General features: G+C 37.5%; 3 protein-coding genes across 3 annotated transcripts; 1 reads left to right on the plus strand and 2 right to left on the minus strand.

Annotated features, from left to right (window-relative positions):
- Window positions 1-278: 278 nt before the first annotated feature.
- On the minus strand, window positions 279-9930 carry LOC142987256 (myosin-VIIa-like). The gene is made up of 11 exons (XM_076135907.1): window positions 9794-9930; window positions 8955-9212; window positions 7958-8142; window positions 6597-7804; window positions 6274-6518; window positions 5001-5837; window positions 4388-4726; window positions 3880-4097; window positions 1276-3599; window positions 695-1197; window positions 279-560 (listed from the first exon to the last, which is right to left on the minus strand). Exons 1-11 carry the CDS (start codon window positions 9818-9820, stop codon window positions 363-365), a joined length of 6342 nt encoding a protein of 2113 aa, XP_075992022.1. The 5' UTR covers window positions 9821-9930; the 3' UTR covers window positions 279-362.
- Window positions 9931-10635: 705 nt separating this feature from the next.
- Rpn8 (regulatory particle non-ATPase 8) lies at window positions 10636-12107 on the minus strand. The gene is made up of 2 exons (XM_076135908.1): window positions 11771-12107; window positions 10636-11523 (listed from the first exon to the last, which is right to left on the minus strand). Exons 1-2 carry the CDS (start codon window positions 11943-11945, stop codon window positions 10706-10708), a joined length of 993 nt encoding a protein of 330 aa, XP_075992023.1. The 5' UTR covers window positions 11946-12107; the 3' UTR covers window positions 10636-10705.
- Window positions 12108-12299: 192 nt separating this feature from the next.
- On the plus strand, window positions 12300-13150 carry LOC142987259 (inosine triphosphate pyrophosphatase). Its single transcript, XM_076135911.1, has one exon. It carries the CDS (start codon window positions 12470-12472, stop codon window positions 13028-13030), a length of 561 nt encoding a protein of 186 aa, XP_075992026.1. The 5' UTR covers window positions 12300-12469; the 3' UTR covers window positions 13031-13150.
- The last annotated feature ends 3 nt before the right edge of the window (window positions 13151-13153 follow it).

Below are 13153 nucleotides of genomic sequence, written 5' to 3' on the forward strand. Positions count from 1 at the left end.
CTCGATTTAGCATAAATTAATGCCTGCTCTAAAAAAATTGAAATACTTTGCTTCTTCTATCAAATGATTGTATTTTATTTACTTTCATAATACAGAATTTCCTTTTGAATTGAATTTGAATTTCAACTTGAAGCACATTATTGGTTCCATTAACTTCTTGATCGATTAGAATAGTTTAGTTATAATAATGCTCTTTCCACTGAAGTAGTTTTTTTTTAGTCTAAGAAATAGATGCTAGTCTAAAAGATGAGTAGGGAAAATTAATCATTCTAATATAGGTAACAAACCACACAATATTTATCATAATTAAGTATTATTATACAATTTATTATAAGGTATATTATAACAATAATTAAAGTTAACTAATTTCTTGATTTCTGATTTAAAGACTGTCTCAGGACTGCTATGTACGATGAAATGAGGTCATCCATTTTGTATCCTAGAGATGTTTCACACAGGATTTTCGTCCCTCTCAAGAAGTTGCCCATAGTCATGTGGAAGAACGTATTTCCCGACGACCAATTTGAGAGCTGGGAAAATGGATGTGTAACCAATATATCCTGGAAAAAACAATATTTGGTTACCTGTAGCGAAACCTAAAATCCAAGTTGAAGTTCATAGCTTCATGCAAGAAATAAAGAAGAGAAGACTGATGATGAGGATGTATAAATTGGAAAATAATGTTACTACTAACTCGACTCTGGGGGTGAATGACACTGACTCCGTTCTTGTTGATTCCAACCACAACCATTTCTGGGTATGATGGGTCGGAGGTTTGCTTTACTTCAAAGAAAGCAGTGCCAAATGTTGGCAACTGGTATATTTTCTTCAAGAACTGTTCTTTCGCTTCGTTTTCTGACATAGGGCCTTGTTGTAAATAGGCTACACTGATTGCAGACTTCCATTGTGAATTGCTTTGTATTCGGAGCATGTCAGCGGGTACGAAATCTCCGAGCATTTGTGTGATTTGTGGCAACAGTGATTGATCACTGCCATATCGAGCTCTATAAATTAATGCCGCCAATTCTACAAGATCTTGCTTCGATGTCTTGTGATATCCTCTCAAATATTTCGGCAGCTCTTGAGGGAAGTAAAATATTTGATCAGCATTTTTATCTTTGCCTGGCACTGTGCTGATCCAAAGCTTTTTCATGAAGAATATTTGGTAGTTCATTTGCATTTGCAATTGTGGTCCACCTGGAAAAGGAAAAGAAAGATTAATAGTTTTACGAAAAACAAACATTTTTATTAACACTAAACGGTATTTTTACTTACCACGAATAGGACGTGTCTGTTTCATCCATTCAACAAGCTCATGAATGAAATCAAAGAAGTAATAGTTGTCGGGTACAGAGAACACTTTGTCTGCAATCTTGACGAACAGGCTAAAGCCATCACTGTTTTTCAGGTTCAACCGTCCAGTAATCTGTTCACAAAGATCCCGGGCCTTCGTAGACGAGTCTACTTCGAAGGCTTCATCAGTATCATCAGGGAAGTAGACTTTGTGGTAGATCTGCATACTTCTGTGTTGAATAGCTTCTACCTCCACTACATACGGAGCGTACATTCTTGGACCCTTCTTCTGAGTTTTGAACACACGTTTCAAACATTCCTTCGCGATTGGGTGTGGTCGAGTCTTAAGGAACTCAACCAATTCCTTTATAAGTGTTTGGCCGCATACAAATATACCCGTCACCAGCCACATTAGTTCCCAGCCTCTCTCTTCGCTAAGTTGTATTCTATTGTTCGTCAACTGCTTCATTATCTGACAGTAAATTTCATCACGCAACGATGATTCCGCAACGGCTCCTCTGAATATTTCATCAGTGTATTCAGTTACTGAACGTGCTTTAGGCGCCGGCATATCACCCATATATTTAAGGATACCGAAGAATGCGGATACCGCGTTCTTGGACAACATTTCGTTTTCTAATAGTTTTTTGAGCAACGGTTTACGCAATGGTTCTCTAGTGTGAGCCCAGAGGTCGCCAGCGATCGCCCTTTTAGCTGTAGTCAACGTAGATTGCCTTGAAACAGTCGCGTTAATATCAAAGTTTTCTCTGAAAAATTCCTTTGCATATTTCTCGAGAGTATACATTCTCTTCCTTTGTAAAGTATTATATTTAGAATAGGATTTCTTATCAGTATTGACATTGCCTTTCTTAAATACGTCAAGGATTTCAGTTGAGGGCATTTCTAAAGTAGGTAAGATGTAAACTTGTTCAGTCGGGAAAAGACCTTCTTCGCCATTGCAAAGGCCGTGACCCCAAGTAGCGTTCATGAGCGTCTCTCCAGTGAAATCTTGCAAGAGGACGATGAGGTCACCTTTCTTGAACTGTAGGAACGATGCTGCGTCACTGTAACCATGTACTTCGGACTGAGCCACGACGTAAATAGAACGCCTCTTCAAGCCATCTATCATGTATATTATTAACGAGCTCATTTCACTTGCATCCACGCTCTGGAATTCGAATTCCTCTTGATGTATCGTTCTTATAGTGATTCTACCTACATTATCGTAGTCTTTGTCGGCGTCATAAGCTACATAAGTTACTTCTGGATAAGAAATTTCTAGAAGAATTTGTTCCAGTTGATCTACAATGTAAATACCGGTCCAATTCACAGCCACAATGACGACATCTTTGTTGATATTATCCCCTTTTAATTTAATCGCCTCAAAGAATCTCGAGAAAAGCATTGGCCATTTGATTTTAGCGAATATTACAATATCTTCTTTACATCTCAGAGGGTCGATTTTGTTTTGGATGCTAGTTGAAGATTCGAACGCTTTAGTAACCAAATGCTCCCATTTAGTTAACGCAGCATCGTTGGACTGAAGGAATTGATTTGGAATATAGTTTACAATAACTTTTCTCAAGACATTTGGGTCTATACGCGCCCCGTATTCCACATAGTGTTGTTGCGCTGCGATCATTGCCAAATCCTTTTCAGAATCGCACCTGTATTCGCCAAACTTAACACCCTTTGCAACTTGATGATAAATGAGGTTTGTTGCTACTGGATCGTTAACAGGGTTATGCCAAGGAGTGAATACTTCTTTCCTATAGAACAATCTCCAGGGCGCATTCTTCTCCGGAGTACCTTGTTCCTTAGCGAACTGTTCACACTGTGATATGGCATCCATGATGTGTTCTCCCTCACTTCCTAGCGAAAGAACTTTGTCATACAATGTGATATAAAGCGAGAATCCGAACACATCTGTTAGGCCTATACTATCAGCGATTTGCTGGCATATCTCTTCAGCATTTGACGCCGAATCTGACTGTACTGTCTTCATAGTTTCATCCATCAATGTTACCGTAAGTAGTATGGGTTTTTTGGACTTTGTAGCTTGTAGTTCCAGCCAACTCGGCGGTTGAGTTCTGGGTCCGTTCTTGAATGTTCTAACGAGTCTTCCTTCGCAGTATGGAGCGTATCCTGGCGGGCCGTTGCGAATGAATGCTCGCAAATATTTGACGAATCTTTCAGAAGGAGGGAAACAGCCGACGCAGAGTGACATTAGGATCCAACCTCGAGCGTGAGAAGCTTTGGACGGATTGTTAGTCAGTTGTTTGCATAGCTGACAGAAGATTTCATCTCTGGAAAAGATAAATAAATCATAAGTCATTTGCTGAAGTTGTAAGACAAACATTTATCATAAACGTTATTTAATGAATTAGGCATATTATTTGAACATATTTTCATAATTTTGTAGATGAAGACGGGACTGACGAATTGTGAAAATATTGCCCATCGTTCCTCGCGAACCCTGCCAAACATGTACATAAATCGGTTCATTCGTTTAGCTGTAATAGCGTAAGAAACAAAAGAAATTACATTTACCTTTTGTGTAATAATAATAAATTATTTTATTCATACCTCAGTTCTTTTCTAATGATTCCATGTCCAATAATAAAGTGTAATTTCTCTAGGTTGGTACTTCTACGTGAATTAAGCCAGTTGCTGTACATCTCGTTCGTTATTTCATCATTTAAAAGATTCTTCATCAAATCTTCATCTAATTTGGATTGCTTTTTCAGTGTTTTTGATATCATTTTACTTCTGTTATTTAGATCGCTATCTTTATGAAGATACTCCTGGAAATTAAAATAAATAATTGCACCACTTGGTAAATTTAGGCGTGATTTTTTAGTAAACGCACATCGGTTGCGAATATACAAATTGTTCTATGGGATACTGCACAGCGACGCTGACGCGGGTGAGCTATACCGCGATCAGCGTAGGAAGAAAGTAGGGTTTAGGATGTGTGGGTCCAGCTTAATTAAAAACCCAAACCATGTGAATTTATGGCCGCAAATGGATTTTCAAAACTTTTTAAAAATTTGGCCAGGGACGGTTCATCAAATAAGTGAGAGAAAATACTTACTTCGAATTCCTTACTCTTCTGGAAAGCTCGACCAATAGTATCAGAAAGTTTTGTCATCACCGGCACATTGTCTATCTTATCATCCACATACTTCGGTTCAGCGATGTCTCCCATAAATCTCAATATAGTGATCCATAACGCTTGTGCTGCCATCTTGTCGATGGGTGAAGGCAACTCTAGGAGCGAATGTTTTAAAGGCTTGCGAGAATACTGGTGAGTCAAATTGCCAGAGAAATATGTTGCTGCGAATTTCCTGAAATTGAACTCATCAAAGGTTTCCTCTTCGGCCTCTTGTGGTAATGGGATCACGCTGGATATTTCAGGCTTGGCTGTAGTGGTCTGGAAGGTTAAGGAAATCTTCTTTAGTACTTGATTTAGAATGTGTGTTGCAAGATAATAATGAGTTTCCGTAGCAATGAAAACATTAGTGTATGCAAAATATAATAAAAAGTAGTCTTAATTATATTTCGAGGCTTGACGATTACTTCGTAAAAAAGGATAAACCGCTCAGCTATATATTTAGTTTACTTTAAGGCTGTTTGATAATTTGGAGAAACAGTTACACTTAATAGTTACAAGAAAAGTAGGAGTAGAATTGAATATTTCTACTTACCACTCCAAAACCAGTTCCTCTTACAGTACCAGCAGGCGTGGCGGTATCCTTCAGGAAACCGAACACGTCATCCACATATCTATCATCAATAACTGCGTTCTGCTGTTCAGTGTTCTCATTAGGCACTTCTTTCACGAACCAAATAGACCTCATTAGTTCATTATACTTCTTTTCATGGCTGTTCTCCGCTGTTTCAACACTTCGTCCAGATCCCTCGAGGTCTAATTTCTCTTTGTTCAACTGTACAAGTGTTGCCTTAATAATATGACCCTTCTCCTTCACCAATTTCCTCATCAGATACCCTCTGCAGTGAGCTTGGAACAAACGGAAGAATTTCTTCATGTTGACAAAGGTCTTCCTCAATTCTCTAGACCTTATAACAGCTTGTAATCTCAGGTAACCGCGTTTCATCGCCAAGTATTTAGATCTGTAACCTCGAGCACGGAAGTTCTTTTGAATCACGATAGCAGCAGCACGTAGTCGCAAATACCTCTTTCTGTAGATAAATCTTCTAACGTTCGCTTGCACTCTGATCACAGCAGTTATCATTACTTTATGCCTCAATTCCTCAAGCAACACATCGTGATTATCTTTAAGAAATACTTTAGTATGCCCGAAACGAAATTCTTGATCTTTCAAGATGGTGTTGCAAATCTTTTTGGTGGCGCTCTTGCAATCAGTCTTTTCGGCTGGAGGAATGCCTGGCACCACGAGCCGATATCGGTGAACAAACTCAGAGTAAGAATAACGAATTGGATAGCCTGCTTGTCGAATCTTTGCCGTTTCCATGAGTCCTGCGTATCGCAACTGACGGACACATAGGCCACGATCAAAGAGCTGCAAGAAAAAAACAGAACACTAATCAAACCGTTGCAATTTTAAGCACAAATTATGAAACATCGGCGTGTTATCAACTGAGACATGAGGCCGTAAAAGTCAATAGAAATAGGAATTTTTATTTATATAGTCGGGATCGTTATCGATAAACGGCTCCCGGCTCCGTAATCTCGATGAGTGACTAATTACGTACGTAGTCATGTTTTTAATTAATTCTCAAAAACAATACAGTATTTACCCATACTAAAAATGGGGAAATTCAATTGCGTCATGCAGATGTAAGTAATATAAAAAAAATATTAGGCACGTATTTTTTGCTTTACTGAGTTAATAAGAAATATCATTGATATTTATAAGCTCCTTTATAACTACTTGAATAAAAAAAAAATTGTCATTTATCGGGCACGTTATCTTGATCATTAAGTTTTATACGAACCTTTGGTTTCTTAAACTCATTAGGCTTAATACATCTTACAAAGAATGGATGGCAAGCATACAACGTCTTCATGAGAGAATCAAGAGATGTCTTGAACTGATGACTCAATGAGACTGTTTTTCGACTGCCACTATGATTTCCCGAAAAATCTGTAGTGAACAGGGTCTTCAAAAATTCGTTACTGGATTCTAACATCATGTCTTTTGCATCTGCTGTTAGTTTATCTCTGTTTTTGTCCAGAAAGCCTGTAAAAGAAAGACAGTTTAAGGAATTGCTTCTGGAAGCGATTAAGGTCGACGTTTACTACATTTCCATTACCGTACCTTGGACTGAATAAAATACGTCTCCAGCAAAATGCCGGACGCCAAATCTATGTTCGTGACTTGATTTCGGATTAATATAACAACTCTTAGTTCCATGATTGCTGTTCAACTTCGACAACAACGTTACATCCGTGCCTTTTGGAAACCTCGACTCTTCGTCAATTAGCGACAGTAAATTCATCGGTTTCAGCCCAATCACATCAAGGTTTTCTTGATTGTCCACATAATTGATATTAGTCCAAGTAATCCCTTCTTTCTCGTATTGCTCCTGTTCAATCTTAAAAATATGCTTCACAAAGAATTGCTGCAAATTTTCATTGGCGTAGTTAATGCATAGTTGTTCAAAGCTGTTGTAATCGAAGTTTTCGAATCCAAAAATATCCAAGATTCCGATAGAGCCACTGGAGAGCTGTTGATCTTTGAACAGTGTTTTGTTCGTCATGTCGACGATGTACTCGAAGACGTGGCCGTAAATGGCTTTGACTAATGCATCTCTGCCTTCAACAGCAGACGCCGTTGTTAGAGTAGACACAACCTTGTCTCCGTGTGCTACGAACGTTTTCCTTGTCAAAGCGTCACACAGCCTAGCCTTATTTACTCCCAGAAGGCTAGCAATTCTATTCGCGTTTATAGCATCCGCAACCTCTGAAGACTCGATATTGTTGAAATTGAACGACTTGAATTTAAGATTGCCTAAGTGCAATATGGCTGCGAGAAGTCCGAAAATACCCCACACTTCGTGGTCAGGGAAATTCAACACTTTAAAAGCGGATCTAATGTCGTTGAATTCTAAGCTATCGTTTCGGCCATCGCACGTCAACATGTTGCCAGAATTTAGGTAGGTGTAATCCTGAGCGCGACCCAGCTCTAACTTCTTCTTCTCCTCTGATGATAATCCCGCAAGAAGGGAATAAAAAATATGATAGTTCCTCTCGCCCTTATTTTGACCGACTATACGGGACTTCTCCAAAAGATACTGGTCAATATTTCCGCCTTGAATGATACCTTTTCTGCTAAAATAAATGTTAACGTATTTGCCGAAACGAGACGAGTTATCATTTCTCACTGTCTTCGCGTTGCCAAAAGCTTCTAAGACTGGGTTTGTTTCCTGAATCTGTTGTTCAATCCATGCGTGCTTGCCGCTGGCTGCAGCCAAGTACTGCAGGAGTAATTTTGTACTCTCAGTTTTACCTGCACCACTCTCTCCACTGAAAAATTATAAAAATATTTAAAACTAATAATTTTCTTCTTAACAATGGGATTCCCCAACAATTATGTTTTTTACGTAGAACTGTCAGCGTTGATTAAGAACACTATCAGCAAACGAGCTGTAATAAAGTTCATATCTAAATTATGCATACCTGATGACGATACATTGGTTGGACTGAGTGTCCATAAGCTCTCTGTAGGAATTATCACCGATAGCGAATATGTGCGGCGGTATTTCTCCCATGCTTCTCGATTGATAAAAGTTTATTTGATCCATGGTGTATATCGGTAGAATCTCGTATGGATTTATAGCTATCAACATGGAACCGGTGTAGGTCTAAAATGAAGAAATAATTCATAAGAATAAAGGCAATTTCTAGGTACCAATACAGGACGAGGTTTCTTGGCCATTTTTACGCATAAACTATAATGTGAAAGAGATAGCAACAATCAAAAAGGACAAAAAATATTTCAGAACGTTTTTTTTGGAGAACTATATCACGGATTTGTTCAGATAAGTGTAGGTACATTATTGTTCATGACACATAAGTAGGATAATTCGATAAATTCTTACTTCTATTATCGACGTTAACTGCTTACTTAAGATAAGCTATGCTAATTTACGCCACTATTTCTTGAAAGACTATTCACAAATATATGAATGACTCTACATTTTAGGCACCTGCAGTATTTAGGCAATTCAATTATTTATTAGACTTTTAAACACTAAAGTGCTACAGGTGGTGCCCTGGGCATAATAAAGAGCTCATTCTCCCCAGTCTAAATGATTAATTGAACCGTTTAACTAGTTTGGAACATTTTTGCCTATTTAAGTTCTCGATTAAGACTGCTTACGGAATCCAGAGTCCGACCTTAGTATTATCAATTAAAAGTTAGTTATCACGAAATATCGGAAGTTCGTCGTCATGAAGGGCATTTAGACAATATATTAATTAATAGAACATGAAACCTTCTTTATACCTATAGTATAGATATGCAGGTATCGTTTACTCTTCTCTGTAATATACTAGTGTTTCTTATAAATATACTTACTTACAAAGAAAACTGTTTTGTAAGTAGGTGATATACTTCCGAGGGCACACTATAGGTAGTAATGTTTACTTATTTAGAAAGTATAAAGTAACTTACATAAATGAGCTGTTTATTATACCGCATGTGGAGGTTCCTCATGATGGTATACTCTTGCAGTTCTCCAAGCGTGATCATATCCTCGACCCCAGTCACGGAGGTCGCATGTAACGGCTTGATGACATTCTGAATAGATGTGCTGAACACGTTGCCATCGTCGTCCCTCACTTCGAGCTTCCCTCCCGCACTTTTGAGGACTTTTACAGCCACCGGTACGTCGAATTCTGAGACTCCTTGTGGCTTGAGCCACACGTAGTCCTAAAAATATAATAGAAGTTGGTATAATTTCTTGTAAGTAGGAAATTGATACGTATTTAATGTGATTTACCTAGATAATGTGTGTATTTTGGTAGATTGTGAGGGCGAAGTGATAGGAGAGTCTAGAGTATAAGTGCCAGTATCATGCTGTGCACAACATTAAAATGATTTTTATAAATATAGATGTCAACAATTGCCATTGATAGACAACCTATCTGCCTGTCTAGAGTTGATTGGTTTGTACTACGCGGGAATCAAACCTAGTACCAAAGACAGAGAGGGCAATAGCCAAGTTGCGTAGCCATGATAAACTTGTCGATTGTCTTTTTGGACAGTCAAATTATGTAAATAAGTGTTCGATAGGAAAAAGCATCCTTTCTAAACACATTGTATCTATTTGATTCTAGCTCTATTGATTATTTCAGCTAGATAAAGGAGATATCCAAAACATAACACACCTAACAGGAAAGCAATATTTGGGTAGGCGAGTAGGTATTTTATTCATTCTTTAAACAGAATAGAATCACTAGTTGGGTCTTCCTTAAAATTGAGACTTAGGTAAAAACAAAACGAAAACTTACAGAAAACTGCAAAGACCCTCCTGACATTTTGTATAATTGAGATTCACCTCACGAAATTGAAAAACACATTCATTTTCACATTCACAGTATCGCGTGACGTCTACCCGAAGACTGTCGAACTTTTATCACTGTACCGGTTGTCTTATCAAAATCTGATAGCGGGACACAGTTATCATAAATATTTTTTTAGATATAAAAATTATACCATTCACCTATCGCAATCAGAAATGTAGATTTCTGGTGATATTCGTAATTAAACTGAATCATAAATACATTATTTTATCAAAACTGCATATCGAATAAGCGCTACTCATCAAATACGTTATTTATTGATGAAATTGTTAATTGTTTATTGCTCTTTGTTGCATTCACCTTATTGGCCATATTCAAAAAGTGTTTGAAAAAATGTAGGTATATAATTATCTCCAAAAATATCGGTATTATTTTGATAAATAATGTCTAACACAAGTAAGTACTTTATTAGATAACAATAGGTTGCATACCAGAAGCGTGTCCACAGTCAAGTAGAAGATATAAAAGCTTTGCGATTATTAATTACCTCACAACAAACTATGTACTGATAGAATAGCTGTAGTACTAGGCATGAGATGCTAATATGATAGCAACTTGTTTCACTTTTTTATACAAAATATGTAATTTAAATAACAGAGTGAAGCAACTTGCTATTAAACCCAGTATGTATATGGCTAGCTACTTTGCACTGTACAACAATTTAATCATATTATAATCAAACCTAGTACGGATGGCTAGCTGCTTTGTTCTAGCAATATTTATTCACATGAAAGATACAAAATAATAATGCTTAACTAAAACACAACAAAGAATTAGTAAATACAATTTATTTAAAAATAATTCAGCATTACAAACAACTTAATCTAATGACGATTCTAATTACTTTTTCTTCTCATCTTTATCTTTCTTGTCTCCTTTTGCTTTGTCATCAGCTTTCTTCTCATCATCCTTGCCGTCTTTTCCATCTTTCTTCTCCTTCTTGTCCTTGTCTTCCTTCTTCCCCTCTTCTGCATCTCTGTTTGTAATCTTGTTATTAATTAAGTTGTGTAGAGCAATAATAGACCTCACTAGAGCAGCCAAGTAGACTACCAAAGATTGATCATTAGTCTTAATGTAAAGATTGTCAATGAAACTGTCATTGGCAATATCAGGCAGTAGATTGAAGATGTCCTGCAACTGGTAAATAATTTGATGGTTCATAGGTAGAGAGCCTTGTCCCACTTGGATGAGGTAGTCTCTAATCTCACTCAACTGTGAGTGCAGGCCTTTCAAGCCAAGCAACTGGTTAGTAATCCTTTGTGACAGACTGCCAACAGTTGTGTCTTTGATATCTCTTAAAAGATGTTCTACACCCACTTCCTCAGCCTCTTCAGCACCAATTTCACTGGGTACATGCTCAAATGTTCTTGTGGTTGGCGTTCCATCATCGTGGACCTCTTCTACTGCTTGATAAGCCTCAGTAGGGAGACCAAGATCTTTGGGTTTGGCATCAATGATGACCAGGACAGAGTTAGGGCAATAACGCCTGATCAGTTCATTGATGGCTACATCATTCTGGTGGAGTTTAGGTCCAGTGTGGTACCAGCCCACTACTTTCTCTCTGGCATTTACTTTCTTGAACATTCCATACATGTTCTCTAGGTAGTCATGGTCAAGGAACCATACAGATTTGTCCTTGTCATCTTCATCAAATGGTACTGAAATCAGAAAACATTTCTCAGATAAAAATCGCACTCTTGTCAATACTGTTGATGAGTAATAATTACGGAATACACAAAACTTTTGAAATTTCGAATAAGAAATAGCGTTTCTCCAACTAAATAGTCAATTTTCAGGAATTTACAGGACAGTTTTTACTATTTCGCGTTTTTTGTATTCGAAAGAAACGAATTAGGGTCGGCAGAAATGACTGATCACATAACAATGACTTTGAATAATGTTTACCTGCAAAACTATTTGATACATCCAGGACACCTTTAGCTCTCCAGCAGCCGAGCAAAACGCCAACAACTCGTTTCTGATTACCTATTTTGCCCATCCGATTAAAGTGATCCACCACGCTCAATAGGACCAGTGGATGAACCACTACTTTTGTGGTTAAAACTTCTTGGCTAGGCATTGTGGTAATTTAGTATCACTAATACTATAGCAGACAACAAATTGAATATTGTTTAGTAACAATAAGGATAACAATAACAACTCACAGCTACAATTCGCTCAAAATCTACAATCTAATGATTTTTGCCAAGCGGCAATCAAAACTAAAATTTGACAGTCATTATAAAAAAGTAATCGGTTGTCTATGTAGTTACAAAACTCTTTAGTCAGTAAAGACAAAATAATTTGGCGCTGGCAATAATATTATATGAGAATTAGTAATGTTTTCATGTTGTTGACTGACATTCTCGTCATTATCAAAGACAACTATTCACTTTGAACCAAAAACTATATGCCAGTGTCAATACTGTCAACTGTCAATTATCAAAACAACGTTGGATCATCCGTGAAGCTGCGATTTAAAAAGCTTTCCTGAAAAATCTGTATTAAAATAGCAGTCATTTTAAATTAGATGTGTTAACCCACAGTTACTATCGAGACTGGTCCTCTCTGATTCCTTCCCTTGCTGTTGAAATCAAGATAATTATGGCGCAACGAATCATAACCTTCGTCACCGGCAATGCCAAAAAACTAGAAGAATTGAAGGCTATTCTCGGGAATAACTTCCCTGTAGAAGTAACCAGCCACAAGCTTGACTTGCCAGAACTCCAAGGCGAAATTAATGAAGTTTCAATAAAGAAATGCCAAGAAGCTGCCCGCCAATTAAACAGAGCTGTGTTGGTCGAAGATACATGTTTATGTTACAACGCATTGAAAGGACTTCCAGGTCCTTACATTAAGTGGTTTTTAGATAAATTGGAACCCGAGGGGCTTGTTAAGCTGCTGAGTGGATGGGAAGATAAGTCAGCCCAAGCTGTCTGCACGTTCGCGTACTGTACTCCTGATGATATGAATGTCGTACTATTTCAAGGTATCACGCATGGAAAAATCGTTGAGCCTAGAGGTACGAGAGATTTTGGATGGGACTGTGTGTTCCAGCCTGATGGCTATAGTGAAACTTATGCTGAACTCCCCAAGACAGAGAAGAATAAAATATCTCACAGATTCAAAGCATTGGAAAAGTTTAAAAAACACTTTACTAAATAAGAGCAATTTGAATGTAGGTAACTTATTAGCTGTTATTTTAAGCTCAAACTGTGTGATACAAATGTATAACATTTTGTTAGAATAAAACAAACCAAAGGAAATTATGTTCTTTATTCTTTTGTC

This window comes from Anticarsia gemmatalis, chromosome 3 (genome assembly GCF_050436995.1).
Source record: "Anticarsia gemmatalis isolate Benzon Research Colony breed Stoneville strain chromosome 3, ilAntGemm2 primary, whole genome shotgun sequence".
Lineage (NCBI taxonomy): Eukaryota > Metazoa > Arthropoda > Insecta > Lepidoptera > Erebidae > Anticarsia > Anticarsia gemmatalis.

What these genes read in the sequence shown, in the direction of transcription:
- LOC142987256 (XM_076135907.1), bottom strand. Translation starts at nt 9,820, where the DNA reads ATGTCAGGAGGGTCTTTGCAGTTTTCT. An exon ending in GAGGGTCTTTGCAGTTTTCT is followed by an intron (nt 9,213 to 9,793) that starts GTAAGTTTTCGT and finishes TTATATTTTTAG; the next exon opens with GACTACGTGTGGCTCAAGCC. An exon ending in CGTATTTTATTCAGTCCAAG is followed by an intron (nt 6,519 to 6,596) that starts GTACGGTAATGG and finishes TTTCTTTTACAG; the next exon opens with GCTTTCTGGACAAAAACAGA.
- Rpn8 (XM_076135908.1), bottom strand. Translation starts at nt 11,945, where the DNA reads ATGCCTAGCCAAGAAGTTTTAACCACAAAAGTAGTGGTTCATCCACTG. An exon ending in TGTATCAAATAGTTTTGCAG is followed by an intron (nt 11,524 to 11,770) that starts GTAAACATTATT and finishes TTCTGATTTCAG; the next exon opens with TACCATTTGATGAAGATGAC.
- LOC142987259 (XM_076135911.1), top strand. Translation starts at nt 12,470, where the DNA reads ATGGCGCAACGAATCATAACCTTCGTCACCGGCAATGCCAAAAAACTA.